Source organism: Pagrus major, chromosome 11, assembly GCF_040436345.1.
Source record: "Pagrus major chromosome 11, Pma_NU_1.0".
Taxonomy (NCBI): Eukaryota; Metazoa; Chordata; class Actinopteri; order Spariformes; family Sparidae; genus Pagrus; species Pagrus major.
Genome location: NC_133225.1, coordinates 33,106,676 through 33,124,434, shown reverse-complemented (window position 1 = coordinate 33,124,434; position 17,759 = coordinate 33,106,676). Strand labels below are relative to the sequence as shown.

Here is a 17,759-nt window from a genome sequence, read left to right as displayed (position 1 = left end):
AACCTCACTATTTTATTCCACCTGCCAAAACATCCTGGATACTGTTGCTCCATTTAAAGTCATGCGCTCCAAACCCAAAGCTGAACCATGGCTGAATGACGCTACTCGTGCTGTTAGATGAGAGTGCAGGAGAGCTGAACACAAGTGGAAAAAAGACAAGCTGCAGGTATCTTTTGACATCTTAAAAAACAGCTGGTGCAGATATCAGAGAACTGTCAAAGCTGAAAAAACAAAATATTTTTCTGTCATTATTTCTAGGAACTGTCACAAACCTCATGTTCTTTTTAGTACTATTAACAGTATTCTTAATACTCCCAAATCTGCTTGTCTTGATGGTTCCTCTGAGACCTGTGAAAAATGTATCCTATTTTTTGTTGAAAAGATTGCGACTATTAGAGCACACATCTCACCCACCTTCTTATGACCCATCCATCACTATCACCTGCTCTGCTGTTTTTCACCAGTTTGAGCCTGTGTCTCTGTCTCTTTTAAAGGAAACCATTGGTCATATGAATCCCTCAGCTTGTCCCACAGATGTTGTCCCCTCTCGTTTTGTAAAAGATACTTGTGAGACTATGGGACCAAACATCCTAATGATTATAAATAGCAGTCTATCTGCAGGTGTTGTGCCAGCAACTTTTAAGCATGCAATAGTACAACCTCTGATCAAAAAACCCAATCTGGACACATCAGTCCTCTCCAATTTCCGACCAATTTCCAAACTCCTGTTTCTTTCAAAAATTTTGGAAAAAGTTGTACTCATGCAATTGCAGTCTTATTTAGACATACACGGCATCCTTGAAGTGTTCCAGTCTGGTTTTAAACCCCTGCACAGCACTGAGTCTGTAAAGGTTTTTAACGATCTTTTATTAACTACTGACTCAGGCGATTCCGCCATTCTTATACTTCTAGATCTTACGGCTGCATTTGACACAGTAGACCATAGGATCCTCATCTCTTGCCTAGAAGGCACTGCTCTGGAATGGTTCAGGTTACCTGTCTGAGACAAGCTTTTCTGTCAACTTTGGTGACTCTGTCTCTTCCTCAGCACCTCTTCCTTGTGGAGTCCCTCAGGGGTCTATTCTCGGACCTATTATGTTTTCCCTCTACCTTCTTCCCCTAGGGTCCATCTTCAGAAAATATGGCATCTCGTTTCACTGCTATGCGGATGACACTCAAATTTACCTGCCTTTGAAACGGAAGGATGAAAACTCTTTCAAATTATTGTTTGATTATCTTACAGACATCAAAGCTTGGATGGCCTTACATTTTCTAAACTTCAATGAAAGTAAAACTGAAGACCTGATTTTAGGACCTAGTGGTGCCTGTGATGCCTCATATGCACCTGTGTTCCCTGGAACCATATGTAAGACCTGCTGTGAAAAATCTGGGTGTGATAATGGACAGTGATGTTAAGATGGACAAACAGATTAACTCAGTGGTAAAATCTAGCTTTTTCCAGCTGAGGCTTTTATCTAAGGTCAAGCCATTTTTATCATTTCATGACTTGGAAAGGGTTATACATGCTTTTATCTCTTCCCGGCTTGACTACTGTAATGCCGTTTATGTTGGTGTTAGCCAGGCTTCCCTCTCTCGCTTGCAGTTGGTGCAAAATGCTGCAGCTCGTCTTTTAACTGGAACACGCAAGCGAGAGTACATCTCACCCATACTGGCCTCCCTTCACTGGCTCCCTGTACGTTTTAGGATTGATTTTAAGATTTTATTGTTTGCCTACAAATCACTAAACAGGCTAGCTCCAGCCTATCTTACTGATCTTTTACATCCATATGTCCCGTCAAGGTCACTCAGGTCCACAGACCAGCTGATCTTGGTTATCCCTAGGTCAAAACTGAAGCACAGGGGAGATTGTGCGGTCTGTGGTCCCCAAACGCTGGAACGAGCTGCCTCTAGATGTTAGGCTGGCCCCCACACTACCTGTTTTTAAAACTCGCCTTAAAACACATTTTTATTCCTTGGCTTTTAATTCAGTATGAGAGTGGCCCCTGTCTGTCCTTGTGTCTGTTTTAACTGGTCTTTGTGTTTTTACTGTGTTAGCCATTTCAGTTTTATTGTACATCACTTTGGCCAGCTGTTGTTGTTTTTAAATGTGCTTTATAAATAGATTTTGATTGATTGATTGATTGATTGATTGATTGTGTGTGTGTGTGTGTGTGTGTGTGTGTGTGTGTGTGTGTGTGTGTGTGTGTGTGTGTGTGTGTGTGTGTGTGTGTGTGTGTGTGTGTGTGTGACTTACCCACAGGCATTAGTTCCACCACCAGTTTAGGGTAGGCGATGTTGGAGCAGCCCACCGAAGCTCCACAAACACTCTGACACACTGCTGGATCCACACAAGCTACCTCATCTACACACACACACACACACACACACACACACACACAGAATGGTAGGAGAAAAAAATGTGTAAAAATACAGTGATTGAGGGGTGGGGGGTATTCTGCAAGCACAATTTCTGTTTAATTTAGACACATTTGTGTATTTTCGTCAGTTAAGTACGAATATGGTCGGTCAAAAAACTTTATTTGAACTACAAATTATAGAACCAGCCGTATGGTTGTTTACCCGGCTCTAAATGGTTGTTTACCCTTTTGTGAAAAAACAATAAACACATGTTTAAAAAAAATAAATATGTAAAACATTAGTTAGTTAGTTAGTTAGTTAGTTAGTTAGTTAGTTAGTAAGTTACCTACTTACTTAGTTACTCAGTTAGTTAATAAGAAAAAAAAACAAGATTATGGGGCCATTACTAAGATTTTTTTCAGACAAAAAATACTTTGACAGTAACAAATCTTAATTTGTCAGGTAATCAGTAATTCAGTGACAGTGAGATTCTTTAACACAAAGAAGCACTGATATGACAGTCCAACAGAGAGAGGCAGACAGACTGACCTGGGAACAGTGCTCGGCTGATCATGCCTGGCATGACAATGAAGAACATGGGCAGCAGTTTGAGGTAGCCTCCCAACACACTGCCTCCTTTGGCATGAGACAAAGACTTGGCTGACAGAGACCTCTGGACTATAACCTGCACACTCACACACACACACACACACACACACACACAAAACGTAGATGTTTTTCTTAAAATGTTTCTGAGGGTTGCCATTGGCCCACAGGCCACACTTCCTAACCCAGAATCCCTGCCCTAGACCATACCCCTAATGAGCACAACTAAATATCTAATCCCAACCCTTACAGGCTGGACACACAGGAGATGCATGATGAAGGCTCAATTCCTTTTCCAATTTTTACCCATGCCCTTCATTTTCGAGAGAACCCCTTGCCTCCCAGAACAGAGTTACATTTGGTTTGATGGTGTTTAAGTTACAACCAGTTAGCAGTGCTTTATAGGCTAACATTAGCAACCTGTACTCCTACCCTGGCAGACTGACGTGATGTTAGAGGAGCGGTATCAACTGCAGCGACTTCACTGATGGACTTTTCAGGCATCATATGCCATCAACGGGAAAATGCAACATTGAAATTCAGAAAAATGTGGATCTGTCATGTACACGTAAGCACTTACAATGCAACATTAGCTAGCCAGTTGGTTAGCTACTGAGACATCAGCATACTGGCCCCAATTGTTTTGTGCTGGTTATAAAGAAAAGGGCCATAAAACACTGGAACTGCAGATCGTTCTCGTAACCTTGGGTTTGAAGTGTGCATCGGAAAAATCTCAGTTTGGAGGGCCATGTAGCCCTACGCATCACACTACCACCCCAACAAGAATCGAGATAATCTATCCCTAAATGGAACGTGAAAAACGGAGGGGTAGTGCTAAGGGGGGTAATTTGGGACCCGGGCATAAAGTCCCCAGAAATAAGGAGGGCATGTCGTTGCTGTGTCTGCTGTCTGCTAGTAACTGAGTAGAGGACATAACAGGCTGCATCGGCATCAGCAGAGGGGGGACATGACATGCAAGAATTCCCTTGGTAGATAGTAAGGCCTCATGCTAACAGCTAAAAGCTCGATGTTTTTACAGCAGACCTGGGACGACCAACTCCAGATCTGTTTGTGTAATATTTTCTATCTAATGGTGATGTAAACCTCCTGAAATCAAAGCACAAAGTCTGCAGTTTAACCTCATGGTTGTTCCATGTGCAAAAAATACAGCGAAAAAAAATAAATCTTTTTACTTCTCAAATATTCTTTGGACTACATGCATGAGTGTATGAGATCAAAATTTACTGGACTACATAAAATCACCTGATCTGTGCACCAGACCCATGTAGCCAGTACAGTGAGCCCAAATAGCAGACCTGGCCAGGGTAAATCCCCTGACACTGGGTCTCTGAACATGTGGAAGGCATCGCTGCGAGGTAGGTGGCAGGTAGTGTTGGCGACTGTGACTGAGGGAACAGCTAACATATAACGCTCCACAAGGCCTTCATACCATCCAACTTTGGAGAATGCTGGAAAACAAATACACACACACAAACACACACACGCACACACACACACACACACACACACACACACACACACACACACACTCATCATTGGAACTGTTGGAATACAGAGATATATAGCACTTATTTTAGAAAAAAAATCACTTACAGCAGCTTTAAGTGTCAGTTATAAGTCCACACAGAGGATTGAAAATGATTCAGTAGGCTCCTACTGGCTCCACAAACTGTGTACCCAGCATGTTGGAACCTTTATTGACCATGTGTGTATACAGTATGCGTGTGATGGTGCACTCTACCTATGAACATTAGTGCAAAGGATCCCACAACCATGATCAAAGTCTGGAGTACATCAGTGTAGATCACTGCTGCCAAACCACCTAAACAACACAAACCACACACACACACACACACACACAGTTATTGTGCACATTGTGTCTGAGTATAAGGACAATTCTGCAATTCAAACTGGGCAATAAGAAGCAGTATTCATCAAGGAAGTGGCATTAGTCTTATTTGTCATTTTTAATTATCTCTACAGTGAACAACATCCGAACATCCTCTGACCATAGACCCTCAATTTGAGTGAGGAACAAATTCCCAGAAGAAAAGCCTTGTAACAGGGAAAAAGGAAGATGGGCTGTTTAAAGAGAACATACATAACATGGAATGGAATTATGATTTTAATTATTTGCTGACTTGAAATTGACAAAAAAATAATGATGCAAGGTCCAACACCAGACACCATCTCTTAACAAATTAAAGACACACACAAAAAAATCAATACATTTCTGAGAAACCACAAACACCTGTTGTAATGTGACTTCCACACTTACAGTATTAGGTGCATCTATTTTGCCTTATTATTACCTATTCCAAGGAGATGATGGATTTGGTTGAGTTAGTTTTTTTGTCAACAGGTCACAATAAAAGGCCACTCTAAAAAGTGTAATTTTATCACACATCACAACACAATGCCAGAGAAGTTGTAAGTTTTGAGGGAGCGAGCAGTTGGCAAGCTGACTGCAGGAAAGTCTACCAGAGCTGTTGCCAGTGAACTGAATGTGTTGACTGAATATGGAGCATTTTTTCTGTTGCATTTGTTTGTCTGTGTATTTGGTTGTTTTGGGACCCAAAGATGAAGTTGGTCATTGTGGCTTTCAAAATGGACTCTGAACTGAACTCAGTTCCCCAGAATTCCCCAGTCTTCACACCTAGGTGCAAAGACTGCCAAGAGACCCTACTATATTGTCACAAGTTCCACTGATGAGTACATGGCTTTCAGTTGATGATTTGGCTAATGCGTTCATTAGTCCAGATAATTTGGAAAGTCTGATATTATCCAGCGGAGGCGTGTTATTGCAGTATGTGGTTGATTTGATGCCCACAGGTTTTCTTTTGTGTTTATCTTTTGTTTATCTTAACTGAACCTGTTGAAAATCAAGCCCCTCTATACACCTTCAGGTGTCCCATTTTATTTCATTTGGGATTTGACAGGTTTTAAAAGCATATTTCAGTTTGATTGTCCCCTGAAGAGGCATTTGTTGATAATTATCCAAGTATTTGGCATTCCCTGTAAATGATTATATTTTTTATTTATATTTGTATGTGTGTTGGGGCTGGTTTAGAAGAATTTTACTGCCAGTACCGCCACAAAATAAATAAATAATAAATAATAATTATAAATTGACAGGACAGATACACCACTCACTACTGATTGGTAGGGGCAAAATATCAACCCCTGCCAAGTGGTAGTCAGCTGACTGAATCAGACTGAATGAACAAGATAAAATCAAATGGACTTCATTTTTATTGTTATTATTATTATTATTATTTGTGTTCAAGATAATGGATTAATGGACAAAGAACTGTGTGTGCATGTGTGTTTACCTGCCACTGTATAAATAGCAGTGACCAGCAGCAGTATGCCTGTGGACAGATAGAGATCCCAGCCAAACGACATCTGGATGAACAACGCCCCCGAAAAGATATCTGTCTGGGTGACACACACACATTTATTTGTACACATTCTATGTCGCTTAGGACAAAAGAGTATGCCAAAACTATAAATGTGTTTGTCTTACAGATATTTTGGTGAAAACGTATAGGATGAGTGACAAAACGGACATGTATAAGCGTATCCTCTGGCCTCCAAAGCGTTTGGCCAGATATTCAGGCATGGTGACCACACCAGCAGAGATGTAGACGGGAATAAAAATCCAACCCAGAGCCACCAGGACCCACGCTGCCTGTACACACACACACACACACACACACACACACACACACACACACACACACACACACACACACACACACACACACACACACAGGTTTAGGTTATAACACCACATTGTCAGTATTGTCTTGACATTAAACCGTTTTTTAATTTGTCCGTATTGAATGCAGTGATTGTCACAACCTCTGCACATTCTACCTGTCTGTCCCTCCTTTCAAGGTGCAAGGTAATTTATTGGTCAACACAGGGTTGCATAAGGAAATGAAAGTTCTTAAACTCCTTCACACTACACAAAACACAGAACATATTTACAGTTATTTATAAACAATATGCATAAACATGTAGTGCATCTTTTGAATTTGCATCAGGGTGTATGTAAGCAGCAGCAACAAGAAGGTGATGATAATGTGGTCGGCTCCTCGACATCTGGGAAACACTGTCCACCTCTCCTTGTCCAACTGTAGTCCTGCTCTCTGTTGGCTCAGAACACGGTTCACCTCCACAACCGTCTCTAATTTCACATTGTTTTGTGTTGAGTCCCAAGGGACCAGGAATTGGGCCAGATGGGTCCTGGTACTTGGACCAACACTTCACCAAAATAGTAGTCTTCAATGTAGGCTGGAGGCAAGAATTAGGCTCAAGGACGATCACTGGAGAGGTGCAAAGTCTGGTACCAAGGAGTTTATTGGGTTCTACAATACAGCAACACCAACAAACAGTGAGTGCTGTTCCGGAAGCAAACTAAACCCTTGTGTCTCGCGTTTGGGTCCTCACCATTTCATAAACTGTCTCATTTGTCCATTTTCTTTTCCTGCGACCAAGCAATAGCCAGGGGCAGCCTTAAACCAAGCTGGATTAGCATGGCTCTCATTCCAGCTCTCTTCCTCCTTAGAGTGGTCCGGCTGGTTGAAAGATCCAGTGGGCAGTGACTGCCCTAAACTCTGCTGCACTCAATCCAACACACCCGCTTTCTTCTCAGGTGCTGATGAATATATTTCCGCCACAAGCACTACATGTTTCAGCAATAAAGCCAAAAAAATAAATAAACCTGGGGTTGGTAAGATTGTAGAAACCAGCTAAATCTGAATTTTGAAAGTATCCAACTGCAAGAATCCCACTTCCTTCCTTCAAGCCTCCCGTCAGAGCCACTCCTCCAAAACCCATGAATGCACACTGACTGATGACAGACTCCCTGTAGTGTTCGCTGCTGGGCAGCTGGGAGATATATTAGCAGCTACTTAACTACATCAACACACTCTCTTAGCTTTTCAGACTACTAAATACATACTCAAACAATTCTGTTAAATGTTGCAATCATGTAAACACAAGCAAAATAGCCATCACAAATGTACCTCAGCCCGAAAAGGCTACCCAGTTTTATGCTAACATTGGCCGTTACAGGAATGTGTTGCTGCCGCACAGGCTCTTTATTGCCCTCAGGGGCAGTGTACTTTGTGGTGCTCAGTTACCAGCTGAACGACAGTCTGTCACTGCCGTTGCAGCTCACTCGTTCTTTGGCTAAGGGGCTGTGCTTAGTGCTACTGAGTTAGCAAGCTAGTTAAGAGCTGGCTCAGTGGCTGTGTACTGTGTGCACAGCACTTTCTCTGCCATGCTTGTGCCAGTAGCTCACTAATAACTTTAGCAATACATCTGCCCAGCCCTCTGGAAGACTGTGCACAGGCAGGCAGGTATGTAGCAATGTCTTGTAAGTAGACAGACAAGTAGCCTGTCCAGTTGTTTCTCATGGGCTGAATAAGATTGAATAGGGTTATTAGAGGCCTGCGTCAGCCACAGATACTGCATTCTTTTTCCTTTTATTTGTCAGAGCATTCAAATCACTGATTGCTGTTGGGATGTTAAGAGATTTTCAACAAATATAACAAATGCTGCTAGAATAACTTACCAACCCTAGCTTTAAAAAAACAAAAAATAAAGTGAAAATGTAGTGCATCTTCATGTACCACCGATGCCATAGCACAGCCCCACTTCCCCAGGGCACTGCAGCTGTATTAAGTTTTGCAGTCACTGCAATTCTCCACCTGTCCACCAGATGGCCTCAGACTATCCTTCACGTGCCATTCCACTGACTCCCACATCCACTTGTACAACCCCTTTTCCCTAGTTAGTTGCCAGATTGTCAATGTTGATTTGTGTATTTGAAACCCAAAATCCGAATCTGTACCTAGCTGTCTGTCTACCAGTAACTTTCACTTGCCCATGCTTCAGAGGTTGAGATTGGAGAGACTGTGTATTCATCAACAGTTGGCTGAGTGCTTCACCAGTCCCAGATTTATGAGAGGGAACCCCCTTTAAAAAAACAAAAAGAAAAAAACTCTCGACATCTTCGCTGTGGTTTGCCAGAAGGGAAGCACTTAACAATATAATACCATATTGCGCATGGGAGACACTGACGTCATCTGGATGAAGGTGGTGTGGTCTAATAAGACCTAATTTGCGATTTCTGGACATAATACTGTTTGGCATTATTAAACATCATCATAAAGATGAAAAACCTGCACTACCTCTTGAGTCACAGCCATTAGCAGTTAGTCATGACTGAGCATCCTAAGGCAGTGCGTATTCTTTGCAAAGTGTGAAGCGTAGTATTTTCAAGATGCTTCCTTGAAGTGCATTTGGCATTCTGGCATTCCAGGTGAATTACAACGTTTATGGGCAAATGCCAAGTATACTGTTGTTCAGTGTTAAATTGCACGGCTGTTTCTTTCACTAAAATATGCACACATCCAGAACACATGATCTTCTTCCTGTATTTATTTTCTTGCTCCCACTTGAGACACATATGACAAAAGTAAAGTGAACGTTCTCATGTAGCTTGTAGTGATGCATTTCGGCTCGCTTAGCTTTTTCTCGGTGTGAAAAACAAACATACCGAGGGTAAAACACTCTGGTTCACAAACCCATCAACTGATTTGGACCAGAGCAAACAAACTGTGGGTGTGAAAAATGCACTTACATTCCATTCAAATCCTCCAACAGCGATGCCTTCAGCTGCTCCTGTTCCCGCTAGACCGATGAACAAACCGCTGCCAACATTACTGGACATCAGAGAGGCTCCAATCTGTAAACACATGAGGACAATGCATAACCAGAACATTACTCTAAATAAAATTACAGTGCTTGCTTTACTTGAAAATTTTATGTTGAAAAAAGTTAATAAGCCGGTACTTTTTGTAAAATTAGACAAAAACTAGAAATAATATGGTCTTCATTAGACAGTTAACAACAGTAAACTAATAAGACATAAAAAGCCATCATTTGTATCAAATTATGCAAAAACTAGAAATGATATGGTCTTAACAATAATAATAATAATAATAATAATAATAATAATAACAATAAGTGTTTTACCCTATTTAATAAGACATGGTAAAGCAAATTTTATATCAACTGAGACAAAAACTAGAGATACGATTAAAAACTCACCCGCTATCATCTTCATACACAGAATACAACAATGTCTTAAGGCAAATGTCTCCCTGACATCTACTGTATCTAGCAATCTACTGTATATCAAGTAATCCTCAACTAATATCCCACACCAAATATTTGGTGTGGGATATTAGTTGAGGGGCAATAAGACTGTGTGCACATGAAAGTCAATGAAACACAGTATATTTAAGTTTAGAATCAAAATAGGCTATAATTTACTAAGGGGAAGTGCCACATGTAAATTGGCTCCCTATTACTTATTTATAAAAGATTTTGCATTATTATTATTCATTCTGCTCTTAAAACTCAAGGCTGAAGTTCCATGCTAAAACATCAACATCACAATACTGACAGTTCTGTGCTGTTACTGTTGGTTTAAGAGTAGCCAAATATAACTTATAGGAGCCATTCCTACTAAATATATGTGGGATGCTAATCAGTCTAGCAGGTGTCATTCCTATGGGTTTTTTTTTTACCACAACGCCGTGCCATGTCATGCTAGGTAGATTCTGCACAAGTATTGGTGAAATATAGTTATTTGGATGTTTATAGATTCATGGATTCATGGATTCCTTGAAGAACACAAAGGTGAGAAAAAAAACCTAGCGTCAAGGACAAGAAGAAGAAGTGGGACTCTTTGTTTTCACTAGATACTACAGCAGCTGGTTAAGGATGGCAAGCGCGTCAATTAGAAGCACATCTATGCAGCCCCTCATTGGCTTCAAGTTTTAGGCTTAGCTACTATATAACTATTCAGTACAGAACAGGACTAGGCTAGAATTCAGACAATAGAGTAGAACAGTATGTTGACATAGCCATACAGAATATAGCACATAGCACATCAACATGGAATTGAGAATAAAAGATCATGCACACCAGTCACAAGTTTGGTACTCACAGGCCACCAGGACATTGAACGGCCAGCCAGGAAGTACCCCCCCACAGTGCTGCGATTGGCTCTCACTGATGACTAAAGAAGAGCCAGATGTTACACCAAACAACACTGAAAATGCATGTGTTGTCATATGCTATATCACACATTCACAATCAATATAATCTTCTTGGTAAGTATTTGTACTGTATTTGCACCTTTCTGGTAAATGGACCTGCTTATACTGATCACCTGCCCTCTCGTCCTGCTTCGTCATGGCTTTGCCAGCAAGCCAGGTCGAGCAAGGCCGGATGCAAGCAAGCACCACAGTTGTGGGAATAATTAGAGGACCAATCTTTAACAAATGACTGTGTTTCCAGTGAGCGGTCACAGAGCGAGCAAGGCTGAGTCATTTGTGCTTGTGATACTGTCTGATTTAGGGATGTTGAGTAGCAGAGAGGAATCCTCCGGCATTTTCGACTTTTCAAGTGTCCAACTTTGGTGATTTTTATCTTTTGCAATGCTTTGTTTTGTTGTTAATGTTACGTCACTATGTAATTTGAGGTACTGTTCACTGTTTACAGAACAGAGCATTTGACCACTGTTTCCTACTTTATAATAATATTTTTCTTGAGTATCTTCCTGTTACATGACATTCATAATGACTGTACACATACTGACTCATTAAAGAACAATAGCCAACAAGAACAAGAGTCAGGTAGTCTAGATTATGAATGAAGATGTTTAGAATGTATAGAAACATGCTGTCATAAAAAGGACACTGTCACCTGTTCATGTCAGCTTTATTATTCACATAAAGTAAAGTACATCTTTTAGAGGTGAAACTGGCCTTTGATCAGGTACCTTTAGTGGCCAGGGTTAAGCAGAGTTCCCCTCAGCATGTTTCAGGATACTTCATTGGTATTTATGGAATCATAAAGAGTTATTAGTTAAACTTGACTTGACTGTTATGTGTAAGCATTCAAACACCTGCTGTTCACCAGAGATAGGTCTTAAGACATTTTTAAGATTATTTAAAATAACTGGGTAAGTGCACAATGAGTTGAGTCACTTCCAAGGCTTACCCAGATTCCAACCACCATGACAATGATAAAGTAGATGACAACCACAGCGATGTCAGCAATTTCCACTCCGAGGTGTTTGCTTGGAGGTGCTGCAGTACTGACGCCAGCGGAGCTGCCGCCTGCATTCCAGTTACAGAAAAGAATTTCATTATGTTAATAATGTTCTTTGAAAAACACCCCATACCCAAATGTGAAAAAAAACATGTATAAATACAAACTGTCATTCAACAAGACCATAGGTAATGCCAAAATGTGACGGCAGTGAAGTTGAACGTACAATGAATGTGTGAGTGCTAAATTAGTCCCACAAAACAGTCCTGCACTTGCAAGTGCTGAATAAAAGACCATTAACATTCTGAGATAGTTTAAAAGGATTTTAAAAATTCTTTAAACTAGTCAGAATTGACGATGGTGGGTCAATTATATCCTATTATGAGCAACTGTGACCAGAACTGTTCAGGGTTTCAGCAGTGCTTGTTTCTTTCCCATGAGATAATGAGCCGAGAGAAGTTTGCAAGCCGACTAGGAGACTGGGTCAATCTGACCTATTTCTGCTTCTGAGTTTTCTGAAATACTGGTTACCCTGGGTGATACTCTGCCCTGGCTCACAGCTGTCATGATGAAGCAGAGAAGGTGGACCCAAATGCATGAGACAGCAGGCAGGAAGAGCAATGGATGAAATTTTATTCAGGATAAAGGCAACACGAGGAACAGGCAAACACACCAGCAGAACCAGGGAAACTCAACAGATGGCTCGACAACAACTGACCTAAAGACTGGACTTAAATACAAACTAAATTAACAGGGGGTGAGGTGCAGGAGGAGAGAGGTGGAGGAACACAGGTGGGGGTAATGCGTGGAAAACTATAGAAACAGAGAAGAAGCTGATTTTTTGGAAAAACACTGGGAACAGGGCTGGGCTTAAAATAAAGATGCAAGACAGGTGTGGAGGGAAAATCAGACTGTGAGGAACACAAGAAAACAGGAGGGAAAAAGACACAAAAACCTTTAAAACACATGAAACACAAATAAAATGAAACTTAACTGACATTACCATGAGAGCAGCAATGTGATTTTTGGCTGCAAACCATTGTTGGAAATAGTATATACGCAGTACTACTACTACACTGAAGAGTAGCTTCACACAATTGACATTTGATTTCATTGGCTTTCTGGAGGAAATGTTCCCACACCAAACTTCTTTGAGCTTTTAATCTATTCTCATTTTAATTTAATCTGCTTATATTTATTCATAAGTTTCTTTTAAGTATCCTTAATTATTAGTCTTTGTACTGCTGTGATACATGAATTTCCCCTCTTTGGGATCAATAAAGGATTATCTTATCTTATGACGACAAATAAAAACCTTGAACCTTGACTTCAATTCAATGGGCTCATGCCGTCATCTCCTGCCTTATGCAAGTGCCAGGACATTAAAGCATACATGACCACAATAATCCAATAACTTGGAATAATCAGGTTATGATAATTATCTGATTTGATGTGTTTACATGCACTTTAGTAATGCGATAATGGGTTTACATGATTCAGTCAATTAGTTGGATTTCTTTCCAAGTATATAATAATTTTTTTTTCATAACATCCCATTAACATGATCGCTTATCACGGCGTCTCTAGCGGTCAGGGCTGCCCTGTGGATTTGTTGGTTTGCAAAACATGCAAAATAATGCTCTCCTTCTTTGCATTATGCACATGAGCAGAAAACGCTTCCGCTTGTGACTGGTTTCTTTTACATTTTAACACATGCGCAGATGTAAACGAACGAAAGAAACCGATATACACGCACCAAATAAAACAGAATCTGGCACAAAACTAGGTGTGTTTATCAGATTTCCCATAATCCGATAATGGCTTTTATCTGATAAAGCATTTCACATTATGCTGTTTACATGACCACTTGAATAATCTGGTAACTCCATAAATCAGATAATGATTGGTTTATTAGTGTGAAACAGCCAAATGCACAGAGCCCAAAAAGGTCACGGTGGGATTTTTTTCTTTTAATCTTTTACCCTCACAAAGAACTTTGCACTCCTTCAGTTTAGTTTTGCACTATCTTGCAATACATTTAGCTTTTTGTCAGTCTCAGAGAAAGGCTGAGCTGGATTATGATATAGTATGGTTGTGACCACAGTGCAACTGGGCACATCCTCAGCTGTGGTTGGCTCAGGTGTAGGTCTGTATCATGGAAGCTACATAGCTAACTGTCAGTAGATCACAAACTTCCTGTGAGGTTTGGAAGCAGTAATGAGAATGAAAATTAAATCCACCACCAGGACAAAACAGCTTGCCCTCAGGTGCGATCATAACCACCTGGAGCTGAACAACTGTAGTGATGACTATAAAGGCCGATAAGAACAGCTGATAAGATAAATGCAAGGAATATCCTGGACCATGTGTATACAGATATTCCTGGTGGCTTCAAAGCCCTCCCATGTCCTGATGTTGGCCTATCAGATCATATTTCTCTGCCTCGTTTACCTACTTACTCACAGTTGATCAAAAGGTTCAAACCATCAGTTTGGATGGATGAAAGACTGACTGGCAAATGTTCATAGATGCTAACATCATCTATCAGCAATTGTGACGTGGTGATCATAAAGACAGTAAGATCATTCCCAAACCAGAAGGCCTGGATGAATGGAGAGGTCAGGGCTCTATCCAGAGCCAAAAAAGCTGCCTTTCAGTCAGGTGACAAGGAAGCATACAACACCACCAGAGCAAGACAGAAAGCTGGCATCAAGGAGACAAAGAGGAGAGATCAGCAGAGACTGGAGAGAGAACTCAACACCAGAAGGATGAATTGAGGGGCCCTAGAGCCTGAGAAAAGAAGCTGCTTTGTAGTTCAGTGGTACATTAAATAATATTCAAATATGTTGCTTCTTTCTTTCACTCATTTTCACAAATGCACGTTAGCCAGCTCAAGATCTTTAGAAACAAGGCATGGTGCTTGTATTGCTTTTGTCCACAGGGGCCACTATAATAAAATATGATACTTCCTCAAAGCAGCCTTAAAGACAAACGCTTGATAATCCAAAGCTTGCTGTTAATACAGCTGTTGTATTGAAAAGCTGTGTGCTGCACAGACCTGTTAGGAGTTGCTAGATTAGTTATTTTTCTATAGTTTGAATTTCTGCTTTCCCATTTTTTAAATGCTGGAAATCTGTCTATAAAATCCTCCTGACTGCATTAAAAAGTAGAGTAGAGTGCATACCTCTGCCAAGGCACAACAGTCCCCTTTAATTCAATTAGGCTTAAGACAATATCAAATAAAACATATTAAAATCTGGATTTTAATTTGGATCTGCATCAAATTGTACTCACTCATCGATACCAGCCATTTGAAGATGCAAGTATTTCATCAAGATCCATGCATTAATCCCTGAGAAATTAAGTGAAATGTTGAAAGGACCCTCTCTCGCAATGTTAAAGAAAGAAAAAAATCCTGGATCCGTCCCTTTATCTGGATCTGCACCAGAAGGAAATGGGATTTATTCTGGGCTGAGACCCATCTTCCATCCAAGTTTCATGGAAATCCTATCAGTAGTTTTTGTGTAATTCTGCTGACAAACCAAGCAATCAACAAACAAACCTACGGACACAGGTGAAAACATAACCTCCTTGGCGGATGTATAAAGCTTGTTGATGTAAAAGCAGAGCCTACGGGTGTAAAAGTAAAGTAAAAAAAGAATCCGACCTGTAGTCACACTGGCATACATGTTGATTCCAATCTTCCAAATTGTGTTTACTTCACATAGATTTCCAGTGTTTCTCCTATGTATGAGTTCTTCAAACTTATAGTTTGTCTACCCTGCTGGTAAACCTGACAAAGGTATGAGGAAACCTGAAGCTTAATCATTAATCAGTTGGTTCTCGAGACAGTCAAACTTCACTGGTTAGCCATTATCTCTTGGCAAAGACTGGTACACATGTTGTTTTAAAAAGGGGTCCAGTTTGATGTAGTTTGATTTTATAAGCTAATTAGACTTGTTTCATTTATTCATTAGTTTGCCGTGCTATTTCAACCGGCTAGAGTGTATGCTAATGAAACCTTTTCATTCATATCACAATTTGTTATGTTGAAATGCAATGAGGAAATAAATAAATTACACTTAAAAAAAACACTGATGACAGTGCTAGCCTTAAGTTTTTCATAAACTTAATCATCATCATCATCATCATCATCATCATCACCCCCACACCCCACCCCATCTTTTTTTGAGTAATTCCTCAATAACTGATTTCAGGACTATATAGTAGATAATGATAGAGAACAGACTGGGATTATTGAATCATTAGGTAATGATTAGTTCAAAAATATCTGTGAATCAACATATTGACCATTATCTTCATGTTGGTCTTGATTAACTATCAACGAGCCGCTGAGTGGCATGAACTAGTGACAACTCATTAATTCCTAATTACTTAATCATTAGTTACTCTTTTTGTGTACCTTCAAGCAAAGTGGAACATCATACTGAGTAGTTACCCAATACAGACTCATTAGTCACTGTTTTTGTGTTTCTACATTTAAAACGATACGTAATACTGACTAGTCTCTCATTTCATAATGATTAGGTACTGAGTATTTCCAGGGAGTTCACAATTAGTTCTTTAATGACAGACCAGACATAGAAGGATACTCAAAAAAATACATTTCACTAATATATTCACACCACATACACCAATATTCACATCCAAGTCATATTCTTTAGCATTAGTGATGTTGACCCTATAAAAATAGTTGTTGGCTTCAGTGGACTACCACCCTCTGTGTCGAGCGCCGCCACACTGGATCAACTGCCCTGCTGCCACTGATTTGGACCATCCACCTGCTCCTCCATCTCCAGGAGTCTGTGCCATTCACCAGCACACAAACACTTTTCCTTTTTTTTTTCAAAATATTGCCTACGCATTACAAAATACGCCAATGCTATAAATACAGGCTGGACACAATGGATGCGTGTGCAGCACTGCTGCATGTGTTACCTCTCACTTTTCATCTATGTTAACAGGTTAGAGCAGCCACATTGGATGCATGAGTCGCACTTGTGTCAAGCGAGGCTGCTGCGTTGCTTCATCTAGAGATTCAGAGTCTCGCCTATTTCTACTGTGACATGCATGCAGTTCTTGGCAAAAATAGACCTGTCATATGGACATCGTACCAGATGTCAAAAACATGACTGACATGATCAGTCATGTTTTTGGAGAAAATGAGGATGTCATTAAGGTAGACAAAGCAGAGCTGCAGCAGAGGATTTTACCAGCTGACCAGTCAATATGTGGGTTATGTTGTTTTAACCAGGGTTGACTGAGAAAGATGGGTGTACTGGGGGAATCAATGATGTTGAAGCTAATGTTCTCCCTATGGTCACCAGACAGGAGCAGTGTAACAGGGTCGGAACAATTAGTAACTTCAGCCCTAAACTTGCCATTTAAGGCACTAGCAGTACAGGGGAATTTAAGCTCTCTGAGAGGGATTCCAGACTGAATAGCCAGTTCTTTATCCAGAAAGCTTCCTTCTGCACCAGAATCAGTAGCCCCATTCACACTGCCCTTTGAGTGTGGGGATCCTGCGCCAATTCTCCGCATCCTCCTCTGTGTGAAGTTTCAGATGCGGCGAGGGGGGAAATTTCGCTGCGGCTCTGATACACCTCTGGAGGTAG

The 17,759-nt window shown here is 40.6% G+C and overlaps 1 protein-coding gene across 1 annotated transcript in view; it reads right to left on the bottom strand.

Moving 5' to 3' along the window:
* Positions 1-15,872, bottom strand: part of slc5a9 (solute carrier family 5 member 9) — a 35,908-nt gene extending 20,036 nt beyond the window's left edge. Inside the window, exons 1-10 of the mRNA XM_073476031.1 lie at positions 15,791-15,872; positions 12,073-12,191; positions 11,015-11,086; positions 9,641-9,745; positions 6,512-6,676; positions 6,318-6,423; positions 4,727-4,807; positions 4,228-4,433; positions 2,908-3,043; positions 2,255-2,362 (exon numbers count right to left, since the gene is read on the bottom strand). Of these exons, the coding sequence (XP_073332132.1) occupies positions 2,255-2,362; positions 2,908-3,043; positions 4,228-4,433; positions 4,727-4,807; positions 6,318-6,423; positions 6,512-6,676; positions 9,641-9,745; positions 11,015-11,086; positions 12,073-12,191; positions 15,791-15,812 (1,120 nt within the window). The 5' untranslated portion in view covers positions 15,813-15,872. The remainder of the gene's footprint in view (positions 1-2,254; positions 2,363-2,907; positions 3,044-4,227; positions 4,434-4,726; positions 4,808-6,317; positions 6,424-6,511; positions 6,677-9,640; positions 9,746-11,014; positions 11,087-12,072; positions 12,192-15,790) is intronic.
* Between the last annotated feature and the right edge of the window lie 1,887 nt (positions 15,873-17,759).